This window comes from Urocitellus parryii, chromosome 1, assembly GCF_045843805.1.
Source record: "Urocitellus parryii isolate mUroPar1 chromosome 1, mUroPar1.hap1, whole genome shotgun sequence".
Taxonomy (NCBI): Eukaryota; Metazoa; Chordata; class Mammalia; order Rodentia; family Sciuridae; genus Urocitellus; species Urocitellus parryii.
The window spans coordinates 174,074,681-174,102,383 of NC_135531.1; the positions used below are offsets into that span (position 1 = coordinate 174,074,681).

General features: G+C 40.3%; 1 protein-coding gene across 1 annotated transcript in view; it reads left to right on the plus strand.

The window, feature by feature from the left end:
• The window catches only part of Nckap5 (NCK associated protein 5), a 762,699-nt gene that overhangs the window by 695,855 nt on the left and 39,141 nt on the right, over positions 1-27,703 (plus strand). Inside the window, 5 exon segments of the mRNA XM_026409429.2 lie at positions 3,817-3,918; positions 8,093-8,281; positions 12,231-15,994; positions 16,692-16,869; positions 23,967-24,045. Coding sequence (XP_026265214.2) covers positions 3,817-3,918; positions 8,093-8,281; positions 12,231-15,994; positions 16,692-16,869; positions 23,967-24,045 — 4,312 coding nt within the window.

A 27,703-nucleotide genomic window follows, 5' to 3' on the forward strand; every position in this document is an offset into this window, starting at 1 on the left:
CAATGTCTTCCTGGCCTTCGCAATTACTGTCCTAAAGTTAAGAAATCACTACAGAACTGAGTCAAAACCTAGAGGCAGGACTCTATCAAAGGCAACCAGCCTTTGCTGACCCCTGAGAAACTGCTGCATGCGAGCCACAGAGAGAAACAATGGAAAATTCTCATCCTCTGACCAGTTCTAAAAGGCTGGAGCATACCTCAGTCTCCAGTTTCTGCTGTCTTCATGAACTGGAGAGCCACAGGAGTCACTCTACCTCTATCCCACCTGATAAAGGACAATTCATCCTTGGCATAGTCTCTCATGGGGGACATTTCTCTGCCCGGTCTCATTGATAGAGGACTACAAAGAGAACATAGGGCTAACCAACTGAGGGAAAGTTAATCCCCATATATTACTAATCCAACCTGTGGTCTGGGTACCAACTGCCCTGACATTGTTATGTCTTCAAAACTAAATTTGGTATTTTATCCTGGTATGGAAGGTAGGTCCTCACTATGCCTTGTGATACAGTCTAAGCCTTCGAGAAATGTCCCACCCTTGCTCCTGCATCTAGTGACAGAAAGTAAGCTTGGTTTCCATAAAGCTAAAATCCTCAGTGTAGGAAGTCACCTTGGTCCCCTAACAGCCATATACATGTGTAAATAGGTGTGTGTGCAGATGCACTTATTAACACACAGATGTATGTGAGTATGAACGCAAGTACCTACTGAGTAACTACCTTGTGTGCTGCAAAGTGCTTGTCTCAAAGGAAGGCAATATCAGCCAAGTCAGCGTTAGTGATAACAAACTCCAAATGAATCATGGCTGATTTGTTCCTCATATAAAGTCCAAAAGAGGTATTTCTGGTCCTAGTGTAATTGTCATCCAGTTGGTAATTCACGAGTCCAAATTCTCTTCCCCAGGTTTGCTCCCTGTTGGACATGTAGCCTGTACAGTTACTGTACTGAGTTCACTGCATTGAGCCAATGGAAGGGAATAGAGTACAGAGAAACATATGTGGGATGTTCCTGGACCAAGGGGAAAGGGCAGACATCACTTTTGCCCACACTCCATGGGCTAGAACTAACCATGGCCATCCTTTACCAAAAAAGAGGCTAGGAGAAAAGACCAGCTGTGTGTCAGTCTTTGCTTCAGGGACAAAGTGAAAACATAGGACTTGGCCTATATTCTCATGGAGCTGATAACCCATGGGAAAGCAGAACCTATAACAGGAGCAGTTCAGTATTGGTACACTAGATAAAGGACCTGAGGGAGGGAGCAATGTAATCCATCAGGGGAGGGAACCCACCCTGCATTAGTGAGGATAGGTAACCTTCCAGGTAGGGTTTTAATGTAGTTTTGAATCCTGGGCAGGTTTTCTTTTAGGTAGACAAGAGCTGGGATAGTGTCCGATGGAAATATGGATAAAAGCATCAACTCAGAAGGGAGAGGGGCACATTCCTGATTCAATGGAACCAGTCAGATAGGAAAGGAGAAAAAGACTGTTGCCCTCAAAGGAAGCATTTGAAGAAAGTATTTCTCACTGGTTTGGGGATATGGGAGGCTAGGAGTCTATTTCTGAGGCCAAACTCAGTTACTAAGACCAAGTAACAGATGATTCAATGTCAGTTTTACACCTTTATTGCGTGGTCTTGCTGTCTTTCACATCTAAAGCAAAACATAACCATATCCAGGACTTTTCTGGATTTTCAGGCTAAACATTTGAAGTTTACAGCTGTTCAGGTAAGAGATTTTATCCAGAGGGACTCCAACAGGGAATATGAAGTGTGGCTGAATGTGAGATGGAGAATTTGCCCTCTCAGCAGGAGGACTCCTCTGAGAGGGTCATGCCTTCTCTCTCCCCTTCTGACAGTGACTTGAATTGTCCACATAAACATTCTACTATTTTTTTTTCAAGTTCAGAATTAAGCTCAGATTATAACATGGTTTCACGAAAGTGGTTTTATCACCCACATATACATCAACATTTTTCTTTGAGATTTTACTTTCCTGAGTTGGTTTGTGTTTACCTTACATGCATGGATGCTATAGCAACAAATGATTATACCTAACCTCTAAGAAACTCCCTTCCACGCACTCTCAATTATGTCAATAACTTGCAGTAAGGCTACATGGGTTCCTATATATCACCTCTTCTTGCTATGACTTTGTGCCCATTCTTTGATGGTGAATTAAGCAGCCATTTCCATCCTTCTGTAATAGGTGAGGGATCTCACACAGAGAGGTTCAATTACATTCCTGATAACCCATGAAACCTGTACTTTAACAGGGCTGGAACTCAAGGGCCCTGATCTCTTGCTCCAGGACCTCCTCCATCTCCGCGAAGACCTTACTGATTTCAAGGCAGGGACTGAGCAGTTGGATAAAAACCAGTGACGCATAACATCATTGAGGAAAGGAGGTTTTTACCCGCACATATTCATGCAGTCAGTGAAAGGGTGACATCATATATTTTAGAAAAAGGAGTGAAGTACAGTCATGAACTGAATAAGAAGTCAGATATCTATACAGGACTCTTCCTCCAAATCACATGATATACCACTCAAAATCATCATTTCTTTTGTTGAATGTCATTTCCCATAACTACTTCTACTGTTTGCATATTGATAAATGTATTCTTGGGTCTTAAAACATTATAATTATTCTGGCACTCTCTCAATGTTTAAAACCTATATACAGATAGGGATAATCTAACGACATCATTTTTCCTTTATAGACTGTGATGAGCATTTATTGGGTACTTACTGAGTATAATATACTGTGTCAGGTCCTGGGAATTAAATGGTGAGAGAAATTCTATCTTTGTCCCCAGGAAACTCAGAATCTAGAGAGAACCTAAGGATTATAAAAACTGTTCAGAAATAAAGTCAGTCTTCTATTTACCTATTGAGGTTTTATCTTCATTAGAAAAATTGAATTTTCAAAGCAACAGGCAGCCAGATTTGGATTTATTCCTCTTTTTTTTTTTTTTTTTACTTACTTGATTAGACATTTTTAGTGTCTGAAGTCACAAAAGTTGTAACCAAGACAAACCAGGGTACAAGTACCACTTTTAAAATGTCACGGGTCTAGTAGAAACATTAGAGGATAAATCATGGGTTTTATTGTATTTGCAATTAAACTGATCAAATTTAATGTCCACAGAAAAGTCTTAGTAATTAGTATAAAGATTAATATAGTGAAATGTCCCTGTTTTAGCAGGCCTTCCAAGCAAAACTGAAATAAAGAATTCAGTATATAATCGAATAGCACGTAAATATTAATGCACAAAATCCTCTGAGTCCCCAGATCCCTGATGCAATTATTTTCCATTCACATTAATTGTTTCTAACAGATGACGCTAATGACTTTGAGTTAAAATGTGTCCAAGGGAAGATTTCACAAGATCAGTGCTATTCAGAAATAAGGTCATTTTCATAATTATTTGCTTAGATTTTAACCACCACTCAACATCTTTAGGTTAACTTGATGACTGAGTTTTTTAATATGAATATCAGAAGTTATTTTCACACTAGTCAGTAATTATATTGGGGATAGTCACGTATTTCCTGCTAATCTTTCAACTACAACTTATTCAACTATTTCCCAAGGCAGATGGAAAAACTGTAAAATGTATGATTATTGTTTACAAAATGCAATTTGCATATGTGCATATATATTGAACACCTAATAAACTGGAATAAACGTGTTTGAATTAGGGCATGTATTCTCTAATCCAGAAATGTCACTTCTTTCGAGACTTAGTTGTCCAAGGCAGGATTTTAAAACAAACAGTTAAATGATGGCTATTCCATGTTTCTGCTTGGCTTCTCCTAGAAACTTCACTCACGCATCTTGGATCTTTCATCTGGAGATTTGCTCTCAGAGGTGGGAAGGAGCCGAAGTCTAACACAGTCACGAACCGATGTCGAGCTGCATGTGAGTTCCCCACTTGCCTTCAGAGGACTTGTTCAGGTTGTTATTTTCCTTCCATCAAATATGATGTCACAGCTGAACCATAAAGTGCATCCTTGAAGCATTGTCAGGCAGATAAAAAGACCTTCCTTTCTTGTGTTCTCTGAAATTCAATATCATGTCCCCCAGCTGATATAGTAAGCAGAAAGCGTCACTCCAGGCAAAAATGTCATAAATCTTGGCTTTGTCCCCAAGATACCTTTTTGGGTATTGATTACATCTCAAAGTCTCTGAGAAATGGTCAAGGAGCTTTTTATTAAAGCCCATGTCCCATATTATTCATCCTACTTTTATGATATATTATGTATGAACTTTTAAAAATTCATGGGCTGTGCTTTTTTTTTTTTTCCTTTAGCTGGGGTTCGCTTTGTGCTTATTTGGCAAAACTTTAACCAGCATGGTTTTTAAATCCCATTGACATAAAAAGAGTCACTTGAAAAAAAACATATAACAGCTGTATAAATACATAATGAAAAATGTTAGGCTTAAATAAATTACTTGAACATTGTGGATCACTGGATTTTACTTTATGATTTTGTTAGTTGTATACAGGATAATCTATATCAAAGGTAAATATTCTCAAGTTAAACTGAAATTAGATTTCAGTGGAATGCAGTCACTTTAAACTTCTATAAAGACCTAATGGCATCCCATCTATAATATGTCCTTAAGATCAGGGATTTTTTTTAAAGTATGCAATTCTTATTCAAGAAACTCTTGGCTTCAGTTTGTCTATTTTTTAAGTAAAATTGTAGATTTCATATGGCATTTCTCACAGCAAGGATATAAAAATATACGAGTCATTCAAGGCAGTCATCTAAATGCACATTGAAAAAAATACAGTTTGAATAGGGAAAACAGGGTGAATTTTGCCAATGAAATAAACATAATTAAGATAATGTTGCAGTGGAAACCAATATGCATTTTCTGACAAAGAAGAATTTTAGTGATACTTATTATCTATTGACAGCCATGCTCAGTGGGATTCTAATGTTCTGTGTATCCCAGAGAGTTCTGCTGTCAGGGGCCATTCTCAGTATTACAGCAAAAGGGCTGGGACTTGGGTCTGGCATCACAATGCTGTGTTGGCCGAGTAATCCTTTACAAAATATTAAAATCTGAGTACGCCAGATTTCCCATTTAGAAAATGTGGGTAATGATATTTCTTTTTATTTCAGAGAATTACAGCAAAGATTACATGAGATAATCCATGAAATGTGTGTAACATAGTACCTGCTAATAACATTGGGACCATCAGAAGATCTCTGTTGCTTTTACCCTTTTCTGTTCTCCTTTAACATGTGGCACTATGTCACAGCCACAGGAAAACATGGCAGAGGTAGAAACAATGAGCAAGAAGGTCATCTACTAGTACATCTTTCCAAAAACTCCTATGGTGATCCCTGAGACCAAGTGCACCCACTTTGGTTATTGCCCAGTGCAGTTATATTATCACTTGTGTGCCAGGTATCAGATAAGGATGGGATGCCAGGAAGTTTCAAACAGGGTCCTGTAGGTAGATTGTGAACTTACCATTTAGTTGAAGAGGCAAGACACACATGTGTGTCTTTTTATAAAAGCAGCAGCACCTACAAGTTCCTATGCCAGAAGCAGTTCCATCTTCATTATTATCTTATGCAGTCAATGCTTTTGACACCTCTCTGCCCAATCCCTCTCACCCACCTGCCACACATAACATGGACAGCCCTTTCTCTATCACATCTGGGCACTCAAGTTCAAGGCCAAGAGACCCCAGAGTTCATTCTCAGTCCAGCCCATCTTCCAAGATCTAGTTTCCTGTCATATTAATGCAGCCTCTTTGCAGGAGGTACTCATATGGGTTATAACTGGGCAAGGGGGCCTATGCATTAAGAATCCTGAGAATTGAGTTAAGTTGTAAAAACAGGTATAATTTGATAGGTGTAGTGGTAAGGGATAGGTAGGAAATGATATACAAGCCCCAGTACTTTGGGAAAAGGCAGGATGTAAACTATCACTAAAAGCCAAGCAGAGTGTAAAAAGGCCAATGGAGCTTAGTTCCAGGTCACCTGGTGAAAGGCAGTCACAAGCCCTCTCTGCAAAGGAGACATAGTTACCAGCAGAGGCAGCCCTAGATAACTACCTTCTTCCTGGATTACTCAGACAACACAATGTGAGAGAACAGGCTGGAGGAATTGGACGGCACACAAGTAGAGGTGGGGTTTGGTGGGGTGTTTCTAAATATTTGCTCCGGGAGCATTCTAGATGTCTGTGATGGCTGAGGCTTAGCTTCCAGGTGCTCCAGCAAGACATAGCCATTGGTGGTAGGCAGCTGAGATCCAAATATGAACTCCCCTTTACCAAGTTACATCTGGCAACAAACAAGGGTATAAACCAATAGATATTGTTGAAATCTGGGTTTTTAAGACAAATTTCTCCTTTCATTGATGTTTAGAGTCACATTTCAGGGGAAGGGGAGTAGGGTAATAAAAGTTCTTGGCATTTTTAGATCACTTAAAGAAATTGTTATGCAGCAAAAAATAAAGTATTGATAGCAAAGCAGATAAAATCTAACATTATTAAGTATTATGGATATTGATTTGAGAGCAAATTAAACATGCTCCATGCACTTATGCAGGGGCTCAGCATTACCACAAGCACCCTCACATTCTCATTACCTTCTTCCCTACGTGGTGTTTCATCACCGTCAGTGGGAATTGCATTTGGAAAGCAGTGATAAGTACTGGGGTACCAGAGGCACCCAGAAAGTGTCAGTGAATCACATAAGTAAGAGGCAAGAGATGCCAAGACAGATAGCACCCCATCAAAGAGTTCCTGAAACGAAGCTTTCTATAGATAGGAGACTGGAATTAGATGGTAGTAGAGAGATTTTATTCTCAGTGGTCTGGGTACTAATTTAATTTAGCCTGTCTGGTTTGTAGAACTTCATTTGTTATGTAAGGGGCAGTAATGTGGCTGTCAAGATGTGCTTGGATGTTCACAGTTTATTGGTCACCCTTGCTTTATGCAGACCACTAGCATTCAAACAGCCTGGGCCTTCTGCATAGGACCCAGATCCGTTTGATGTGTGCATTATTGCCATTTGGACAGCCAACTAGATACAAAAAGTCTTATATTTTACATTGTAGACTTGGAATACGTAAGTTTGTTGTCCCCTGTTCATGGCTTATTAAAAGATGGCACTGATAAACTGGGGGCATTTGACAGCTTATTTAAAAGAATATTGTCAGAGCCAGACGGGACCTTGGGAGTAATCTAGTAAAGCTACAAATGAGGACATTAAGGTCCATGGAAGTTAATTTTTTGTGTTTCTCAAGATCACATATTTAATGACATTGTGTAGCCTGATCCAGACACTAGACTAGCAGTGTAGTGCTCAGGCTCTTGAATCCTATAGCCAAGGACACTACTCTGTCCCCTCCATTTGTAGCACTCAAGTCATGTTATTGTTGTCACTGGGGGATTTTGTTTTGTGGTGCTGGGAAAGGAGCCTGTCGTGGCACACGTGCTGGGCAAGCACTCGACCTCTCAGCTGTACAAGCAGCCATTGAGTCATATTTTTTTTACATGCTTGTTTTTTATTTGTTCTTTTTCAGTCTTACGTGACAGACAGTAGAATTCATTTAAACATTGAAATGGGGTTGAATAAACTAGATATTTTTACCAGAGCATTTGTTACCAAAAATGTAAATTTTATCATATAAACTAGTATAACTTGTTCATCAAATTTTTTTTATTAGTTGCTCAAAACATTACAATGACCTTCAGTCATATTTTGATGTTGATCTTATTTTCTAACCTGTAAGAAAGGATAAAAGAAACCACCATCATAGTACTTTTGATTACAATGAACTTGCAATAATGGAGCAGCAATTATGGGCCAGATGCTGTGCTATGTGCTTCATATCTAGTAACTCATCGACTCCTTTCAATAATCCTTTAGGGTAGGCACCACTGTCATTATTCCCTTTGAAAAGGAGAACATGGCTGGAAAAGCTAATTAACTTCCCTGTTGCCACACAGTAAACACAGTCTGCTTGGCTCCTAAGTCTGTGCTTCTGACCACTCACTAGGAGGTTCAGTTGGTACTCACTCTTCCCTAAGCAGGCACTTGCTCAGAACTTTCTTGCCTTTTCAGGAATACCAACTGAATGCAAGATCAGGAACTTCTGCCCTGAAGTGCACTGGCTTGGGGGCTGTCATCCCTGGTCACCTCTGTCCTCGAAACAGCTGCAGTAGCAGTGAACTGTCCCTTTCCAGCACCTGCAGTGAATACTCCAGTGGCTCCTCTTACACATGGCATGATAGCAAGAACCTCAGGAAAAGGGTAAGGCTCCTTTCCAGGCATTTTTAGCATCTGAGTGGACCAGATCCTCTGCTGGTAGGATGTGGTCACGGAGGCGGAGAGTAGGAGGGAGGGTTAAGAGGGAAATGACCATTTGCTGAGTACCTGCTCATGGTTTATGCTGACCTCCACTAATCAGTGCTGTGGCTCATCAAATATGATTTCACTATCAACTGGAAGGCAGCATACTGGGGAATGTACTGTGGTGAACCACAGGGGCCCTGCCTTCAGTGAAAGTAGGTCCATTCCTATTTATATGGCAAGGTGCTTAGACAATGCTTCCCATTAGAAGGATAGCCATCCACCTGCACAGTGGGCTCACACATCTAAAGATCCCTTCATGCTTTGACCAAACTTCTTTGCACACTGGTGCAAGCCAAGAATTTTGAAAGAGCTGTTTTAGCAGTTCCCTAGAGTGGAAGGAAAGCAGAATACATGAGAATGGGAACCTTGAATCAGAATATTTGAAAGTCATTTTTCTACCATTTGGGTAAATTTAGTTTATGCTTTCAGCAGTATAGAAACCAGGAAAATTCCATAACTCCCAGAAAATACTGGTGAGGGAGCAGCTTTGTCATCCTCTGAACAAGAACTCCAAAAAAGATTTCAAGCTTGCATTTAAAGCCTATTCCCTTGGACTCAGACATCTAATGCAAAGTGGAGAGCCTACTGCATTATCAAAATCGCTCCCTCGGAGGAACAGTTCAGAATTCTGAATAATGACTGCCAGGGGCCTGACTCCTCAGAGACCAGGAACATGGCCAGAGAGGTTTCCTCGCTTTGTCTCTGAGCGTTGTGCTGACTCCCGTGGCCCCATACTCTGCTCATTTCATTCTGGCACCACTTAGCTGTCCTTCCCAGAGCCTTTTACTTTCTTTTTAAAAAATTTTGACTGAATTCTTTGAATTAGAGCAGCCCTGGATGTTCTAAGGCAATCTCTCCCCTGGGAAGAAAGGAAGGAAAGTTCTGAAGACATTGCGCAGACACTGGGTGGCGTGCACTCATGGTCATGGAATCTCTGTGCACTTGAGGAACTTTGGGAGTTTTTACCTGGTGCCAGGTGCTCATTTATTTCAACTTGCATAATAAAATTAAATGCTATGAATTTATATGTATAATATTAACTTATATAAAATATATGACTAAGAGGTCTTTTTGAACTCAAGAGCGTTTTTTTTATACTGTTTTATGTACAAACAGAAAGGAAGCCTGAATGAAATGCACCAGCATGTTCTACATGGAGTAATTTGGCTCTAATTAAAGAATTATTATCATTTATCTCGAATTTTTTAGGCACTTCCCAAGTATCATTTAATGCTTGCAATAGTCTGTTAAGTACATTTTCCTATTCTCCCCATTTTACAGATAAGGAAACTGAGTAACAGATGAGAAGTTAAGTAACTGGCCCAAGATCTCACGGCCAGTACATGCCAGAACTGGGCAATTGGTTCCAGAACCTTCACTCTTAATGGTTCTGCTCTCCTGGTCTTGTTGAGTCAGCCTAATACATGTGGTGTTGTGCCTAGTGTTGGGATGGATTTATTCCCAGTAAGACCAACAATGTCCTTTATAAAATAATAAATGAAATTATAATCCTGATGTCTAGGTAAGGAGTGGAAAATGAGTGTAGGTATTGTGACCCCCTACCTCAGCAGCAGCATGCTGCAGCCATCCACAACTACTCCAGAGGGCAACTCTCCTGCAACCTTGTCCAGCAGAGAAGGCATCCACCTGTGGGAAATACCAGCTCCTACCAGTCCCCTCGGCCACAGGGAACGCATGCTTTTATTTTTGCTCCCAAGTTTCTAGATGGGTTAGAAGTTTTTCAAGTTGTTAAATGCCACGACCTCCTGTGGAAAATGATGGGGGAAGGTGACCAAGGTTTACAGCCACCAACCTTGGGGCAAGGTGAAGTGCAGCACGGGCAGACTCTACAGGGGCAGAGTGGAGGAGGGTCAGCAGAGGCCATGCGTACCTTCTGTGGGGTATTCTCATCTGCTTCATCCAAGCTCTTGCAGGGCATTTTTACCTGGTTTCTCTGCTTTCCTGTCCATGTGACTATCGGGATCATAGAAATTCTTAGAAATCTAAGCTGAGGCGGACTGTACCTGGGTGGTCTGTAATACTCAGACTCACTGAGGGGATTGCTTCTGATTTCCAAAGGAGCTTTAAATGGCAAAGAGGAAGAGCAGGGAAAAGGGATGCCATCACCAAATAACATTTATTCCCAGCAACTTCTGACACCAAAGAATTACTGAAAGAAAATATGTAATTTGACTTAAAAACAAATAAATGTGTGTTATGGATAGCAAGAATAATTGTCATGGAAATTTCTTGGATAAAAGCAAATGTTCACAGATTACTTAAAAGCCCAGGTCCCAGTGTAAGTTTCTGACACTTTTTCAATCTCTGCACATGAGCACATACTTAAACACTCAGAATTGCATGGCAGAGAACAGCTGGTGTGGCCAAGACTGGTACTGAGTGCTCTTCTGGAACTACCACATTTAGCTGTTGAAATTACTTGCCATTAATTATGTAACCTTTTGTAAGAAGTCATGAGATCAGCCTTCACATCCTACCCATTTCCCTGGGTGCTGGTTTGTAATTTAAACTGCAAGTTCTATTCAAGAAATTAGTGCACATGTAACTTGTGATTTCTGTTAGGACACTGTCTAATGCAGAAGGGAGACTAGAAGCTAAGTTTCACTTTGTAGAATAGCATCAAGATTAGGAACACAGGCTCGAGAGCTGGAGACATCCCCTCCGGCCACTTTTGAACTGAGGTAAAATGGACAGTGCTGTAGAAAGTGTCAGGGAAAACAGAATCCAAACCCTTGCTCCAGCTCTGCGTATCTCTGTAAGTTGCAATGGACCAGTTTTGAATCTGTTTTCTCCATAGTAAAATGAGAAGGATAATGTCTCCCTATGGTAGTGTTCCGATGATGCAAAGTACTGTGAATGTGGTCAGTATACAGCAGGTGCTCAGTAAATGTTAGTCCCTTCCTTTTGCCCTTCCATTTTTTTTTATAGCCAATGGTGTGAAAAATGTGAATGTGTGGAATGCAATCTTTTTCCTGTGACATTTCCAAAACAGGTTCCCCAAACTAAGGTTGACATTTGAGGAAGTATGAAGGGCAAGAAATTGACATTCGTAAGTTAGTAGAAGAATAATTACTATGGGGCTCTAATAGAAAATGCCCAGGTCTTATAAGTAAGCATATATGTAAGGGCATGAATGTATACATAATAACTTCAGAAACATTTTATTGATGTTCATGAAGTCAAAGAACTATCAAATGTTAGAATGGAGAGAACATGTAGATAGGGAGCTGCTTACTTTTCTGGTTTACCCTCTCCACATGCCATTGACACTCCACAGGAAGGCCCTATTATCTTCTGGGTATTCCCTAAGTGCTCCTTGAACATACCTCCCTGACTCAGGTATTTCCCCACTCCATTTCTTCAACCTGGAAAGCCTTTTCCCCACCTGTAACCTGAGGCAAGTCTATTTGTCTTTCAAGAGCTAGGTATGTTTTTAAAAAAATATCTTTCCTATATTCCTTTCAAGATTTTTCCAAACAAGCCTTTGGGCTCCCTCTTCTGAATCTATAATACCCACCCCATTTACAGGTCTCATTTTCTCCTATGACATACACTTAATTGTAGCTAACTCCCCTCTCCTCTGCTGAGTTTTCTGCTCCCCCAAGGTAGAGATCTGACCTTCTATTCCTTTATTTCAGGGTGCTACTGTAGCACAGGATCTGGCAAAATCAATGTTTACTACATAGTTAACATTGCATAAACTACATTTATATGTGAATCCTTATTAACCAATAGCACAAATTAAGCCTAACGATGGGTTTTTCCTTTTATATATTTGTGATCTACATGGTTCAATTGTTTCTGATATCTGCTTTTCTTTTCCTAGCAATCAACACAAAACTGGGATAAAAGGCTAAGTATCGATTCTTCACTCCCAAGTGGCTTTGCTAGTTCTGCAGATGAACTACCTCCCACTCGGATCAAGGAAAGTCATATTTTGGAAGGGCTAAGGAAGCTACAGAAACGCAAAGTGTTACTTGAACCCCCGTCAGTGATAACCAAATGGGGTTATAAAGATTGCATGAACTCAAATGAAGGAATATATTCTCCAGGAATTAAAAGTGGCAGCCTTAAGGAATATCCTTCCAGCAAACTACCTGGTGTGGGGAGCCCTGGCAGGGAGCTCCACAAGACATTTGTTTATGATACAGATCCTCAGGAGGATGCCGATGAAGACTCATCCTCTTTAGCATTGCTGCAAACAGTTCCAAATGAAGGCTGCAGGCTGCACAGCAGTAAGTTAACCCACAGTGTTTCTGATAGTCTATTTGGCTGGGAGCCTGATGGAAAACACTTTTCAGAAGACATGTCCTCAGTTTACCCCAGGGAAAAGCCTGAAAAGCTATCTCATTGTGCCAGCAACTACCCGTTGGACAGGAAGCTGTGCCCAAGTGTGCAGGTACCTCAGGTACAGAGGGAGAGGGATCCCCACAACCAAGGCCATGGTCACGTGGCTCTCAATCTCCAGCTCTCAGACACTGATGACAACGAAACACTAGATGAGTTACGCATAGAGAGCAGTGATGAGAAAAGCCCTTCGGACCTGTCATTGACTGCTGACACCGACAAGTCCACTGAGAACCTGGACATCCTCATAGGATTCGGAAAGTCTGAACTTGAGTCTCCTAAAGAGGAAAAAACAATGCCCACCTACCTAGAGACAAGGCCAAAGACATTTGGCTTTATTAAGCAGCAAAGGGTGGTAAAAAGGACTTCTTCAGAAGAATGTGTCACTGTGATATTTGATGCAGAAGACGGTGAACCCGTTGAATTCAGCTCTCACCAGACTGGAGTTGTCACTGTTACCAGAAAGGAAATCTCCATCAACACGGCCTCTGCTGGGCCCAAGGCCAAACACACGGAACTTTCACCTCAGGGAATTGCTCATTTACAGCCGGGAGCTGCTGCGGCGAGAGATTCTGCCTTCTTAAGAAGATCTGAAGAGGGAAGTGAGAAAAACATTCCAAAGGATGACGTGGATCATGTTCCTCTGGTGACCATAGACTCCTTCAGCCCCCAGTCAGTAACGCAAAATGCCCCGCTACAAAAACCAACCAAGCCAGCACACAGTATGTCATGCCAGAGTAATTCTAGGTCTGGGGCATCTGTAGGTATCTATCAAAAGCAAAGTCTGACAAAAATACCTGCCAGAGGCAAGTCTTCACCTCAGAAATCAAAAATAATAGAGCCTGAAGCTTCCACACTAGGTTCCCCCTCTGGCCTAGTGAGTCTTGAGAAATCATCAGCCTTACTCCCTGGGAAACTCTCACGGTGCATGAAGACTGAGAGCCCAGGGCCCTTCTGTTCGGATGCACAAACAGAATCGCACATTCCAAAACACCCTCTCCAACTTCCCCATGGCCCCAAAATGTCCAGCAGGAAGGACTCGGTCCAGTGCTGTAAGAGTCAGACTCCAGGATTGCGGTCAAGGCCCCTTGCAGAGCCTCATGAGAATGGAGACCCTCCTACAAGGGACCAACACTGTGACTCAGAGCCAGACCTGGGAATGAAGTCTCCTTCCCCGCCCCCTCCCCCAGGCAGGTCAGTTTCCCTCCTGGTCAGGTCCAGTTATGACTATCTGCCGCCACCTTCGTCTGCCAAATCTGAAACCAGAGTCCCCAGTGACACGGCAAGGACAGTATTCAAGGCCCCTCTGCTGAAAGGAACCTTTGCTCCTGTTATTTCTTCGAATCAGGCCACCACAGAAGTGCAGAGGAAGAAACCTTCCGTGGCTTTCAAAAAGCCTGTCTTCACCCATGCTCCACCCTCCACAGAAGCCACGATTCCCACCAGATGCCCTGCTCATATCCCCACTAGCTCTTTTGCCATGATGTCTCCTGGGCCTCCAAAGTTCTCTCCAAAGAGAGGTGTCCCCAAAACCTCTCCTCACCAAGCACTTGGGACCCTGCACACAGACACAGGGTTAAGGACACCCAAGAATTGTCCTTCCATCCATGAGCCAGTGGAGATAGCCTCCAAAAGTGTATCTCCAGGAAGAAAAGGACAAGTGAATGACAGTGACCTTGCACCCCCCAAGCCTTCCTTCTTAGGGGCCAATGAGTCACCATCATCTCAGGTTAACAGTTCCTCTTCCTCCTTCAAAAGCCATAGTGCCCCATATGGTTGTCATAATGCTCATGAGAAAGGACTGAAAACTCGTCTCCCCGTGGGACTCAGAGTTCTCATGAAGTCTCCCCAGTTGCTCAGGAAAAGTTCCACGGTGCCAGGAAAACATGAAAAAGACAGTTTAAACGAAGCCTCTAAAAGTTCTGTGGCTGTGGGTGAGTCTAACCCCCAGGACTCCAGGCATCCAGCAAGGCTTGAGACCACAGGGAATAGAGGAACCACCTCTACACTGGGTTCGCAAGGGCCAGACCGTTTAGCAGAAGGACTTCCCCTGGAAACAGCACTGCCAGAATCATTAGAAAATAGCATCCTTAGGGCTGATGGAAAAGATGGAGTGGAAAACAGATCCGTGAAAAGATCGCTTTCTTCCAGCAAACCACACCTAAAACCAGCTCTAGGCATGAATGGTGCCAAAGCCCGAAGCCAGAGCTTCAGTGCCCACTCAGGAGACAAACCCTCTACTCCCCCCATGGAAGGTTCAGGCAAAATCCGAACTCAGATTATCACCAACACTGCTGAGAGAGGCAATTCTCTTACCAGGCAGAATGCCTCTGCCGAAAGCTCTCCTCCCAAGACCTCTTCTGCTCCCACATCTGAGAGTCCCCCCAGTGCTGGAAAGCCCCTGGGACACTCCTTCTCCCGGCAATGCTCCCAAGGGAGCACAGGCAGTTCCGGTAGTCAATATGGGAGCCCAAGCAAGTTGCCCCTGAGGATCCCCCCAAAACCTGAAGGGATCCCCACCCCACCTGGAATGGAACACCAGCGGGCCTATGCCCAGGTAGAATGCGCCGGCCTGACTGTACCTGGGGAACCAGGCAGTGACCACTGCAGGTGCCTACCCACCCCAGCAGATTTCCCTCAAGCCTTGATGGCCCCAGGGAGGACACAGCCTCCAAACAATTTGGAAACAAGCAGGGCATCCAAGCTAGAAACTTCTGGAAGGCATCCAGATGCCTCTAAAACTGAGACTGGTGCTGTGAGCCCAGAAGCCCCCCTCTCACCCACAATTGAAGAAAAGGTCATGTTGTGCATTCAGGAAAACGTGGAAAGGGGCCAAGTGCAGACAAAGTCCACCTCTGTGGAAGCAAAGCCAAAGCCAGGGCCTTCTTTCGCCAGCTGGTTTGGTTTTCGGAAGAGCAGACTTCCAGCTCTCAGTAGCCGGAAAATGGATGTGTCCAAAACCAAAGTGGAAAAGAAAGATGCAAAAGTCTTGGGGTTTGGAAACAAACAACTGAAATCGGAAAGAAAAAAAGAAAAGAAAAAGTCTGAACTGCAGTATGAAATCGAAAATGAGCTCAACAGGGGCAACACGTCGGAAGACGGTCCCGAGGCTGGTTTGCAGGGCAAAAATAACCTGAAAACATCACCAGACATTTACAACCGAATGAAGTTGGAACCAAGAAACAGACCCAACCCTGTTACGTGTTCAGCAAAAGATAACTTTATGACAGAACTCTTAAACAGGTAACTCAAGGGGACAGTGAACAACAATGTAGAGGACAGGCCTCCCCCCTCTTAGGGAGAGGTCTTTCCTTCCCACACATCAGATGCCAGTCAAACACGGTTTTCACAAAAGCAGAAACACATAGAAGCAGTCTTACTATACATTAGCCGGAATTTAAACAATGAAATAAAAGTGAGCAATAAAATGATAATTTAGTCCACGATACTTTGTTAACCAAGCCAATGGTCTTTGAAATTAAAGAATGGTAAGTTTTATCAAGGTTGATAGAAATTCAACCTATACTAGGAACCACGAATGTACCCACATGGCATGAAATGGAAGAAAATTACACATAAGTTTTATAGCATGCAGATTTCATTGATTGTACTGAGCAAATGTATACTTAGAAACTTTCCAGACATAATTACTTTTCCTGCCTACCTTAAGCCAGAATGTATTTATCAGTCACTTTTTGGTGGTTTTTATTTTGCCCCTCCGCACAGCATCATAAAAATTAAAAAAGTAAATTATTATAGCATCTACATTGACACACTCCTGGCATATTAGTCACTCAAGGCTGGTGAGTAACATTTACCATTCAAAGGCCTAAAGACAAAGAGCTGCATGGAGTTAGTTTAGACATTAAAGGATTGGGGGAAGGACAGTGATTGAAGAGGAGCAATGTAATTTATCAGAGGAATCACTTTCTACCTGCAGAGTTGATAAGAAAGGAGCTCAACAGACAGAGAGTGGATCAAAGAATGTTTCCTGCAGGAACGTGTTAAAGGGCAGTTCCCAGGGCTCCTGTCTCATGGGCAGCTCAATCAGCACTCAAGGAAGCCACAAGAAAAATGTCAAAACCAAAGAGGATGTGGTAACACCCAGAGACTCCCTGGTAAGTACACCACCATGCTGACCATAAGGTGCTTCCTTCAGAGACGGACTGATTGGATTCTTTCTACCCCTTGCTAATAATGCATGGGTTAGAGACTGCAAGGGACAGAGAAAGTGAAAAAGATTTTTAAAAAACAGAAAAAATTCTGGTGATCAATATTGTAGAGAGATAGCAGCTGGACCACAAGTAGGAACAGCTCCCTCCAGGAATGCTGTTTTTCTCACTCCTACTTTCAGAACAGTGGTATGATGGAAGCTCCGTGTGGCCAAATTGTGCCACCAGCATCACTTTCAAATTATACCTTGTGCCGGAAATTAGTTCTGATGACTTCCAACACCATCCACAAAAAAGGAATGAGCATGGTTTTAGAAATAAGTGTATTGAACAATTTAAGAGAGTGTTGGCTACTTGAATGGTTTGATTTAAACAGTGTTCATATTTTGTGAAAATTGTCTGTACCCAGGTCATTCTACTTGGACAGAAAGCATTAAGACTAAGAATTACATTTTTGGAACTTGGAGCCTTATCATTTAGTTTTTCAGTGATGAGGTCCAAGACTTGAGGAGTACTCTTCCTTTAAAATATAAATAAAAGGACACTTATATTTCCCTAAGACATCATATTTTTATTTTAAAGTCACCTTAAATTGAATTTATTCTCTTTACATTCTTTATATGCTTGTATAATTGACTTGATGTGTTCATTGTTCCATTTAATAAGTTTTAAAGCACTTACACCAAAAAAAAATCTTTACAGAATTACCTTATCTATATTTTTTCATACTCTAATAAAAAGATTATAAAATATCATACCTGCTACCATTTTCTGAGGAAAAACTTGAAATGTGAAGTGATTATATACTTTTTCTGGTGTAGTTCTATAGTAGAAATATTCTAAAAGTAATCATGGCTGGCATTATTAGTTATTCATTCTTACTTATAATTATTTATTAATGTTTAGCATTCCTTTGAGTTTCACAGACATAGTGAGATTTGAGACAAGTGCACATTTAAATTTTTTGCAGTCAGATGCATTTTGAATTCAAAGGGCTGTAGGGTCTTTCAAATTGTCTGAAATCATATGTGGACTCTATGTTTTTTGCAAAAGTTGTTTCTTTTTCTCTCCATTTCCACTCTTGGCGGCTGCCTGTGGTATCATTCCTTCTTTGAAAACATAAAGATGTCCCCTGCATTATAAAGCCACAAATTATAAGCATATCTAAGGCTGCCCTTGTACTGTCACTGAAAGGAACGAGAGAATGAACGTGTGGAAACGTGCAATATGCCAGAAATTCAATCCAGCTGATGCAAAACTCTGATAGCCCAGCCAGAGCCCCTTATCAGAGGCACTCCATTTAACTATGCCCCATTTAATATGGCTCTGACAGCTTAGGGTATATCTTCACTGTACAGAAGTACAAAAAAAAAAAAAAACCCTGTGTTTGGCTTTTACAATCCCATTTTTACTTTCTTATTACTTACTAATGCTACAGTAATTTGCCAAGCTTTCCCTCTCTGTTCTGCAATCTTTTACAGAGTAGTAGAAAAGGTCCTTTGCTCTTTCCAGAATATCTACAAGAAGCACTCTTATTATTTTCTGTGAAGTACAAAGATTCCCTAACCATCCTGAATATATACTCAATAGGGGTATGCTAATTTTTCTAGTTAGCTGCAAGAGGAAATTAGTCATGCTGAGAAGCTTTTTCATACAGAAGAACATTATCAACCTGGAAAGATGACCAACTAGTCCATTTTTTTAAAAAAATGTAAAATGCAGTGTTTTTTTTGTTTGTTTGTTTCAGCTCCATAATCATCAGTGTGGATTGGGCTAAAATTACTAATTTCAGAAAAAACATTGCTAGTGTCTCTTTTGGGACTAGTACAAGAGTCGCTGTGAAAACCCATTTATTATATATTATCAGTGTATATAGAAAAAAGATTAGATGCAAAACTCTGATACCTTAGTACATTGATGTGCCTACCCATGAACCTCAGAGTTCAAAGATTTTTCCCCCACTAGGGCTCAAGGTAAATTTGCTCTTTTGCTTATTTTACAGTGTGTTATAATACTTTTTCTTACAGTGGTTCTTTTGAATATATAATAACTATAAATATGCATTACATATTATACTTTTTTTCCTGAGTGAAACCATTCCAAAACCTTTGACACAATGTATCACCATTCCTTGCCCTTTCTTCCCCTTTTAAAACTAAGATATTTAGTCATGAGAGTTCTAAGACATTTTGATTATTATAATGTAGTTATAAAAGATTATTCCCATATACATGTGTGTATACATATATGCAAAATCCCTCTTTGGTAGCAAACCAGTCAGTTCAGTAGTAACTGCATATCCCTCTTTAATATCATTAAAACACATTCTAAAACATGTGCAAAAGTCCCAGTAATGCTTTGCTGAATTAAATCTTCTACTCTTTTCAGAACCTTAATTAGAGGCTTACATCCCCATTTCTGCCATCATTTATAGACCACTTTGCTCTAATTTTTGCGTAATTTAGAGCAGGGGCCATGTTACTTTGAACTTAAAATGATTTTATATCATTTAAATGAAAGAAGCAGGAAAGGCATCCCCTAGAAAGACTGCCTCGGCATTAAGTCAGTGAGTCAGATTGAGATGCACTCTGCTTGCTGAGAGTTCTAAGTTCCTTTTTCCTGTGCATTGAGATAATTTTCTGAAATGAGAAGTCTCAAAGGAAGACAGCTCCAGGCTCCTATTTAACACCACTGGACAAAAATAAAAATTGTTAACAAAGTTAATGAGATCATACACCTTCATCATGCACAGGAGGGAAATGGCCATTTTACCAAGTATTTTAATTTAAATTATGGGTATTTTCTTCACTGAAGTATCACATAGTCTGAAAAAAATCACATCTGCTAATAAAAAATCATCTCATACTATCCCATTAAAATGAGACTCTGGTGATGAAGCAGCAGCAAATAGTACAATAATTACACAAATTGTTATCATCTTAAGTTTTGCAAAAATGTCCTAATTTCAATATCCATAGTTGAATGATTCTGTTTTAAATGCTGTTTGGATGCTAATAAGAAGCATGCCTATGTTGTCCTCCTCTTACAAAGTTTTCTAAATGACTAACTTTTCCAAAGGTCATGCCTTTTAGTTTTTCCCTCCCAGGATTGCTCCCTGTCTGTCATAGATTCATTATGTGCTTTTCCTATTAAATAAGCTTTAAAGTAACCAAAAGAAAAAAAAAAAGTTTTCCTGGGAAGTCATTAGCATTAGGGTGACCCAGAGAAGAAATATGTGAACATATATGGATACTTCTTCCAAATGAAGAGTGTCCCCAATACAGGGTTCAATGATGAAATCATCTATATGTGTGAATCAGTGGTGAATATTGTCTTCCACTTTCCTCCGTGCCTTCTGTGTGCTCATTTCTTCCTGTCCTTCCTAGTGGTAGGAGTTGGAAATATATGATGGATGCACTGAAATGTGACAGGTCACTTATTACTAGCTCATGTTCGGAGCCATTCTTGTCTATAATGACAGAGCCCTAAAAACTGGACAAGAATTAGAGATGCATCTTTAGAAGGTGCCCAGAGGTCTGACAGTGCACCCCAACAGCCCCTAGTTGTTAGTTCTGAGCCATCTGCTACTTCTCTTCAAATGGAGAGTACTGGAATTATTTGTCCTGAGATAGCAGTGACTGAGAAATTCTAAATTTCTACCTACCAGTCTTTTCCCAGCCAAACACTTGCCAGCTTCTTGGTTTAGTGGCCACTCTCATTCTTCCTAGGGCTCTTCCAGGAGAGGTTGTTCTGCTACTGCCTGTCTTTGGCAAAATTCTTAATTTGGACCTGGCAGCCCCTTATCCCTGTAGTTTCCCATAACCTAGCAGCTACATGATCAGGAATGAAAATTAAATTTGTTCCTATGAGAAATAAAATTAGCAGGGGGAATCTGCTGCCAAAATAAATTATGCCCCTCATTTGCATAGCCAAATGGATTTAAAAATTATTCACTACTTAGCATTGAAATCTGTTTGTGTGGATAATTAGAGCTGAGGACTTTGCCATTCTAGGGCATTCCCCTATTTCCATTCCTTTTCTAGTGCTTCATCTGTCCCTTTCAAATTTAAAAATTTCCCCTATCTGTCATCCTCCCATCTTAAATCAAGTACTGGGACCTTGTCTATAAGGCCTGTTTCTTGGATGAATCGTAGAAGTCACACTTAGCATTTGCTCTTAAGTGCATAAAGTCCTAGAAAGATCTGACAAAGAAGCAAAAGGTAGGACTCCCATGATAGCTTATGATTTCATTCTTAAATGATAACTTGGGCAAAGGTGGTAGTGAAGTTCCACAGAAGGGTTAGGGAACAGTAAGGCAGGGAGGCAGAGCAGTTTTATACACACACACACACACACACACACACACACACACACAGAGAGAGAGAGAGAGAGAGAGAGAGAGAGAATCTTCGCTACTCTTAAAATAGATCTTTATGATTAATGAATACTTTGAATATTGCCTCCTTATTTAACTACCCTACCTTAAGAAAGAAATCACAATTTAGAGGACTCTTTTAGTCAGCTCTTTTGCTTCTGTGACTAAAGGATCCAACCAAAACAATTGTAGAGGAGGAAATTTTTATATAGGGGCTCACAGTTTCAGAATTCTCAGTCCATATTCAACCAGTTCCATCCTGACAGAAGAGTATGGCAGAAGGAAGCAGCACACATGATGATCAGAAAGCAGACAGAGAGACTCTACTTTCCAAATATAAAATATACACCTCATACCCACACCCCCAATGAACCACTTCCTCCAGCCATACCCTACCTACCTCCAGGTACTACTCAGTCAATCCCATTAGGGATTAATTCACTGATAATTTAAGGCTACCACCCAATGATTTATCCTCCGAACCTTCTTTCATAGTCTCACATGTGAACTTTTGGAGAACACCTCATATCCACACCACAACAGGGACAGTCTGAGAAGGATGTTCATACCAATATAGGGAACTTTGAAAAAATGAATTTATCACAATGAATAAGGTTCAGAAGTGCCATTCTAAAAGTAAAAACCTACGTGACTTTGAACAGATCACTAACCCTCTCTAAGCCTGTTATCCTTTATAAGGTGTGAAACTTTTTCTAATTTCTTGATTCTTTAGTTTGAATTTCACAGGCTGACAGAAATTGTGGTTCACTCACATTCCAACAGTTTAGGAGGGTACCCTTGTGAGTTTAAAATGGGCAAATTTAGAATAACCCCAAAGAAATACTGTTTTACATTAACAGGTGGGGAGTGTATATGGAACCGATGGCTATAAGAGCTGAAATGAACTAAAGATACAGGTTTCCTTGATATGTCTATCCATAAATGAGGGTAGAAGGTGCTCAATGGATTTTTAATGGAAAATTAAGTTGGTTGAAGGGTCCCTTTCTTTCTGGGTTTTGAGTACCCTTGCCACAAATAGATTGCTGAGCAAAGTGAAACTTGGAAGGCAAATCAGCAACTTCACTCCTGCTCAGAGGGCTTTTTCCTCTCTGTCTTCCTTAAATGCATATTCTTAGAAGCAGCTGCTTGAAGCCTTTGCTCCCTTCATTCTTTCTTCCCTAACATTCTTCCTGTGGAGGTGCCCACAGAGAAAGTGAGGAAGCGCCGTCTCCAGATGCTGAACCTGCCAGGCTGGCGGTAATGTCTACCTCACTTCCCGCCTTTGTCACCTTCTGGCTATCAGCGTGGTACAGATTACGCACCAATTGCATTCTTCTATTGAAACTGTAGTCATAAAATGTAAATAATTGGTCTTTTCCCATTAAATGTGAAAAATAGGAGATAAAAAGTAGAAAGCTAAATCTAGTTCAAGGTCAGTATGCAACCATATGGCTTTCTATATTTCAAGTGTAAAATAATGGTTTCCTCGTATTCCACTTGAGCCCCTGAGCAAATCCACTGACAGCCTCTAATGTATGTGCCCGAGCAGGACCCCCATTGCATTGCACAGTTCATATCATCATCATCATTATTATTGGCTGCTCAGGTGACTAGCTAGAATGTATTTTAAAAGAGCTATGGAGGGTCACTGCAGCAAAGACCTTAGCTGTCTTCATATTGAGGTCAAGTCTATAGAAGCAGAGTCAAATGGATATTGGAGAATAGCAAAATTTCCCCACCTGAACATAAATCTGGAGCTTGCCTTGCTGTGTTTGAATCTCAGCTCTACCACTTGGACCATCACTCACCCTCTCTGTAATAGTAGAACCTGCCCCTGGTGTTACCGGGAAGATGATGAGATATGTGTAAAGACTCTATGCAGCCCCCCACCACCACCACTGTATGCAGGTGTCTCCATATTGGCTGGCATCCACAATACCCCGGTCTCTTGAGATGGGAATTGGAAGACTCGGGTTTTCATGCAAGTGTCGCCACACACTACATGTGTGCCAACTTTAAGGAAATTTCCTGGACCTCAGACTTCTCTCTCTGTAAAACACTGAGACTCCATGAGTTTCTCTCCAGGATTCTATTTGAGGTTACGTGATCCAGGGTCTAGGTGTTCCGGCTGAGATATAAGGGGAATGTTTTAATGTAAGAAGTCTATAAAAGTCTTGCTGCTTCAGTTCACAGCACATATCACTGTCACCTCATTTCATTATGGAAAGAATGAAAAATAAAATAATTTTATTAGAAAGTTACGTTCCGGGAAAGTGTCAGGAGATCTAAGTATATTTCTTTATTTTTATTAATATAACCTATGATGTAAGTCTCCCACTCTGGAGGAATTATACCTCCTTATATTTTAACTTTCCCTAACAGCCCTGAATTACTGATTTTTTATATTAAAAACCAAAACTCTTATCTCTAAAATCCTGTGCAGAATTGGGTAACCTGTATATCCTTCCTTCCAAAGTTAGGGTTTGATTTCTGAAAAAAATGGTCTCATAATTAAAAGTCCTAGAAAAGCCAGACGATAAAGTGAGGGAAAGTGGAATGAAAGAAAAAAAATTGATGTATATTTTTTGAATATATCATTGTTCTGAGGATTGCAAAGATCTATTTAATACAATGAATAAAAACTTTCAGTATTTTCCTGTTTCTGCAGATAAAAGAGGCAAACGAAAACTTACAAGAGGATGAAGAAGACACAATTGCAGATTCCACATTTCAGAGCCATAACCTAGGTAAAAAATCATGTCTTGCTTCATCTTTAACTGTGAGATATTTTCCATCTGGGACTTTCTTTCCGACGTGGGACATTCCTAGTGACTGTGTCTCATGCCTGCCTCCATCAGGACTGAGCATGGTCACCTTTATCTCTTAGACATTAGACATTATTGCAAAACAAGTGCGTCAAAGCACACCTATGGAGAAAACAGGTCCTCCTTGCAAAACAAGGCAATTCAAACCGATGAGAAGGGAGTATTTCTCAATATAAAACGAAAGTGACACTGGCTGTAAATAATTTCTTTCTCGGGGGAAACAACTCTGAATGAACCCAGTGTCTATAACTTGCTCAAGAAGCAACTGAATGCAAGTATCTATTATTTAGAAATGTAAGGTGGTGACTTTCTTAAATTGAAAAATTTTAAAAATTTTATGTTTTACATATAGAACCAAATAGAACTGCAAAATATTCAACTCATTTTCTTCATCATTTCTAGTTAGAACCCTGAATACGGGCAGACCTGTCTCTCTGTTAAGTTCAACTTGTCAGCTATTTCATAAAATTGTGCATAACACCAGATAGAAAGGAACTAGGGTTCCCAGCACAAAGGGACTGAGCTATTTTCAGCTGGGAGGGAACCATGATGGAAGAGTTATTGGTGACTGTGATCCTTGTCAGGAGATTGAAGAAGTGCTAATTTAACAGCTCCAGGCCACCGTGGATCCTTGTAGAATTAGTTGTTCCTTAGGCTCGAAAATGGCTGTGAATGTGAGCATGCTAAGGGGTGATGGGATTATTAGTCCAAATCACATTTGGGTATAGCAGAGAGCATTGAATTCCATGTTCCAGGACAAGACAGCCATACAGATCGCTGGTTCCCGGTGTAATCATGTGTCTTTTGCTCTTATATTTTCACTGCAGTGTCTGTCAGCTCTTGGTATCCCACAGGTCTTGGTGGGGACACTTTGGGCTGATTTGCCAGTATACCCAGCCATCTTCTGCAAACTATAATTTACAATTTATCTCAGAGAGTTGTTGTACCCCCTCCGCTTAATGAGTCTGGCACACCATTATTTTTCTTTTCAGTTGTGATTGGGAATACAAAAGTCTTAACAAACAACTGAATGAATGTAGTGTGAATAAGATTCTATTTCCAAAAAGACATCATTTATTATAGTTGTCAATGTGAAATGCTTAAATTGGTATCAGTTCTGTATAGTTAGCTAATATGCAAGTTAAATGTTGTTTAGTATTGTTTAACAGCCTTCAAACACGATGCTATGTAAAGCCCCGCTGAATCATCATTTTTCCATAATGAGATGTTCTCAGCTTATAAAATAGCATATATAAATTAGAGGCTGAATTTTTGTTCAAGATAACAATAGTAATCTAAATGTTTTTAGTAGACTAGTAATCCTTTAGATCTGCACTGTTAGACATGACAGCCATTAGCCACATGTGACTATTTCAGCTTAAATTAATTAAAGCAAGATAAAATTAAAAATTCACTAAAAAATGAAAGAATTAAATAAAAAGTAAATATAAAGATTCAGTTTCTCAATCACACTAGCCACACTCTCAAGTGTTCAGTGGCCACATATTTTGTATGTTCTGTACGGACATTTCCTTCATCATGGAAGTAAACTTGGACCATCTCTGTGACAGTGAATTGACTTTGTCTTCAGATCATTGTACACTTATCTCTTCAAAATCATAGAAAGTCTATAAGATGCAATGACCACAAGTAAACCAACAAACAAACCTGGCAAAGCATTACTTATAAATAATAAGATCGTTTAAACATGCTTACATAATTACAAGTCTCAAGAAGAGAGATGTGTAGCAGCTCAGCAATGTTATCAAAAGCCTGATCCATTGTACCTGTCTCCTCAACCATCATTCCATGTTGGCTTTTTTTTGCATGCTTGTTGCTTCTGGTTGCAAATTAATTCCCTCCACTCCTGGCATCCCATTCACATTTGAGACACAAAACATAAGGAAGAGCAAACTCTCCCCAGAATCCCTCCCGCCAATGGATTCTATCTTACATATCATTAGTGAGAACTAGATCATCCAGTTACTCCTAGCTCCAAAAGATGATGGGAAAGTAAGTATGGCACTCCAGCATTTTTTTTCAAGTAGCAAGGAGTGGAGGATTGAGACTACCTCTGGGGCTAGATCACCAATAGGATCACCACACACCTCTTACAAAGCTCCTCCATTTTAAGACTGAATAAGACTCACTGAAGTCAAGTGGTTGTCTCCATTCCCCAAGAAAGGCTGAAAATATGTATTTTGCACCCTGACAAAAGTGATTTTCCTTTTGTCCAACCAGTGTTTATATATATGCTTATAATATTCTATAACCATTGAAAATATAGCATTTTCAATGATAGCACCTGAGCAAATTGAAGTATGCTCTTCTTCCAGTTAAATATCAACCAATATCTTTGACAGAAGAATAGTGAAGAGGGCTGGGGTTGTGGCTGAGTGGTAGAGCACTTGCCTAGCATGTGTGAGGCACTGGGTTCAATTCTCTCAGTGCCACATATAAATAAATCAATAAAATAAAGGTCCTTAAACATCTAAAAAAAATTTCTAAAAAGAGAATAGTGAATAAAGTTGTGAATCTAAATGTTTGCATTTCTATGGTTGGGGTAATAATATTAGTTTAATCAAAACATTATGGGTGTATAAGACAAGATATTAAGTAAGCATATTCTATGTTAAAATTTAAGGGTTTGTGAAACGAGTAAAATAGTGCCACTAGATTTTTTTCCTTTAAAATTGTCCTACTAAATGTCAGACTTCCATGTTAATAAACAACTAACAAATGATAGCCTAGCCTAATGGAAGTATTAACAGAAATGATCACAACCACCATACTTCTAAATTTTGTTTACTGCTACTTAACTATAGTAGTTTCACTGTGTATATTCTACTATTTATTTACTAAGATGAAATGACAAATAGTAACTTAAATACCATTGTCTCATATTTAAAACTTCAGCTGGTGTTAAACATCAAAAATAATTCCATAAGTGGAGACAAGGGATTTGGAAATTCTTATAAACAGGATAAAATATAATTTAAGGAATTTAAGGAAGAAGCCAAGCAGAATCCAATGGTATCTACAAAAACAAGTATACACGGGAGACTCATGAAGTGAAGTATACATGTTATTTCCCCAAACTGAAAAGAGTTAAAAGAACAATCTACCCAGTTGTCCAGTGAGTAAATTTTCAGTGCTCCATGGTTGAATGAGACCTCTGTATTCCTCCTCATCAATGGAGTATACTCCTAATCTCTTCTGCAGGAGCCAATGGGAGGGTTCCTGCCACCACATTGTAGCATGACAAAGGACATGGTCCAGCTCAAATGATCTGGCTTTCCTTGGATAGCTCTGTGAACTGCCTTGGAGTTCTCCCTTCTACCATAGAAACTGATGATACTATCTCCCAGGGATGCTCCCCCTCCAATCTGTTGTCCACCTTCCATTCCTCCCCAGCTGGCCTCTCTTGCTGGCAGCTAATGTATCATGCAGGAGGGTAATAGGTGCTTAACGAGTACCTTTGGGTGACTTAACAGCATAAGCCAATTCATTTCCATTTTTGCAGAGTCTTTCCTTGCCTCATTCCTTGTTTTTTCCTAGACTTTAGCTAGCTAATATGGTA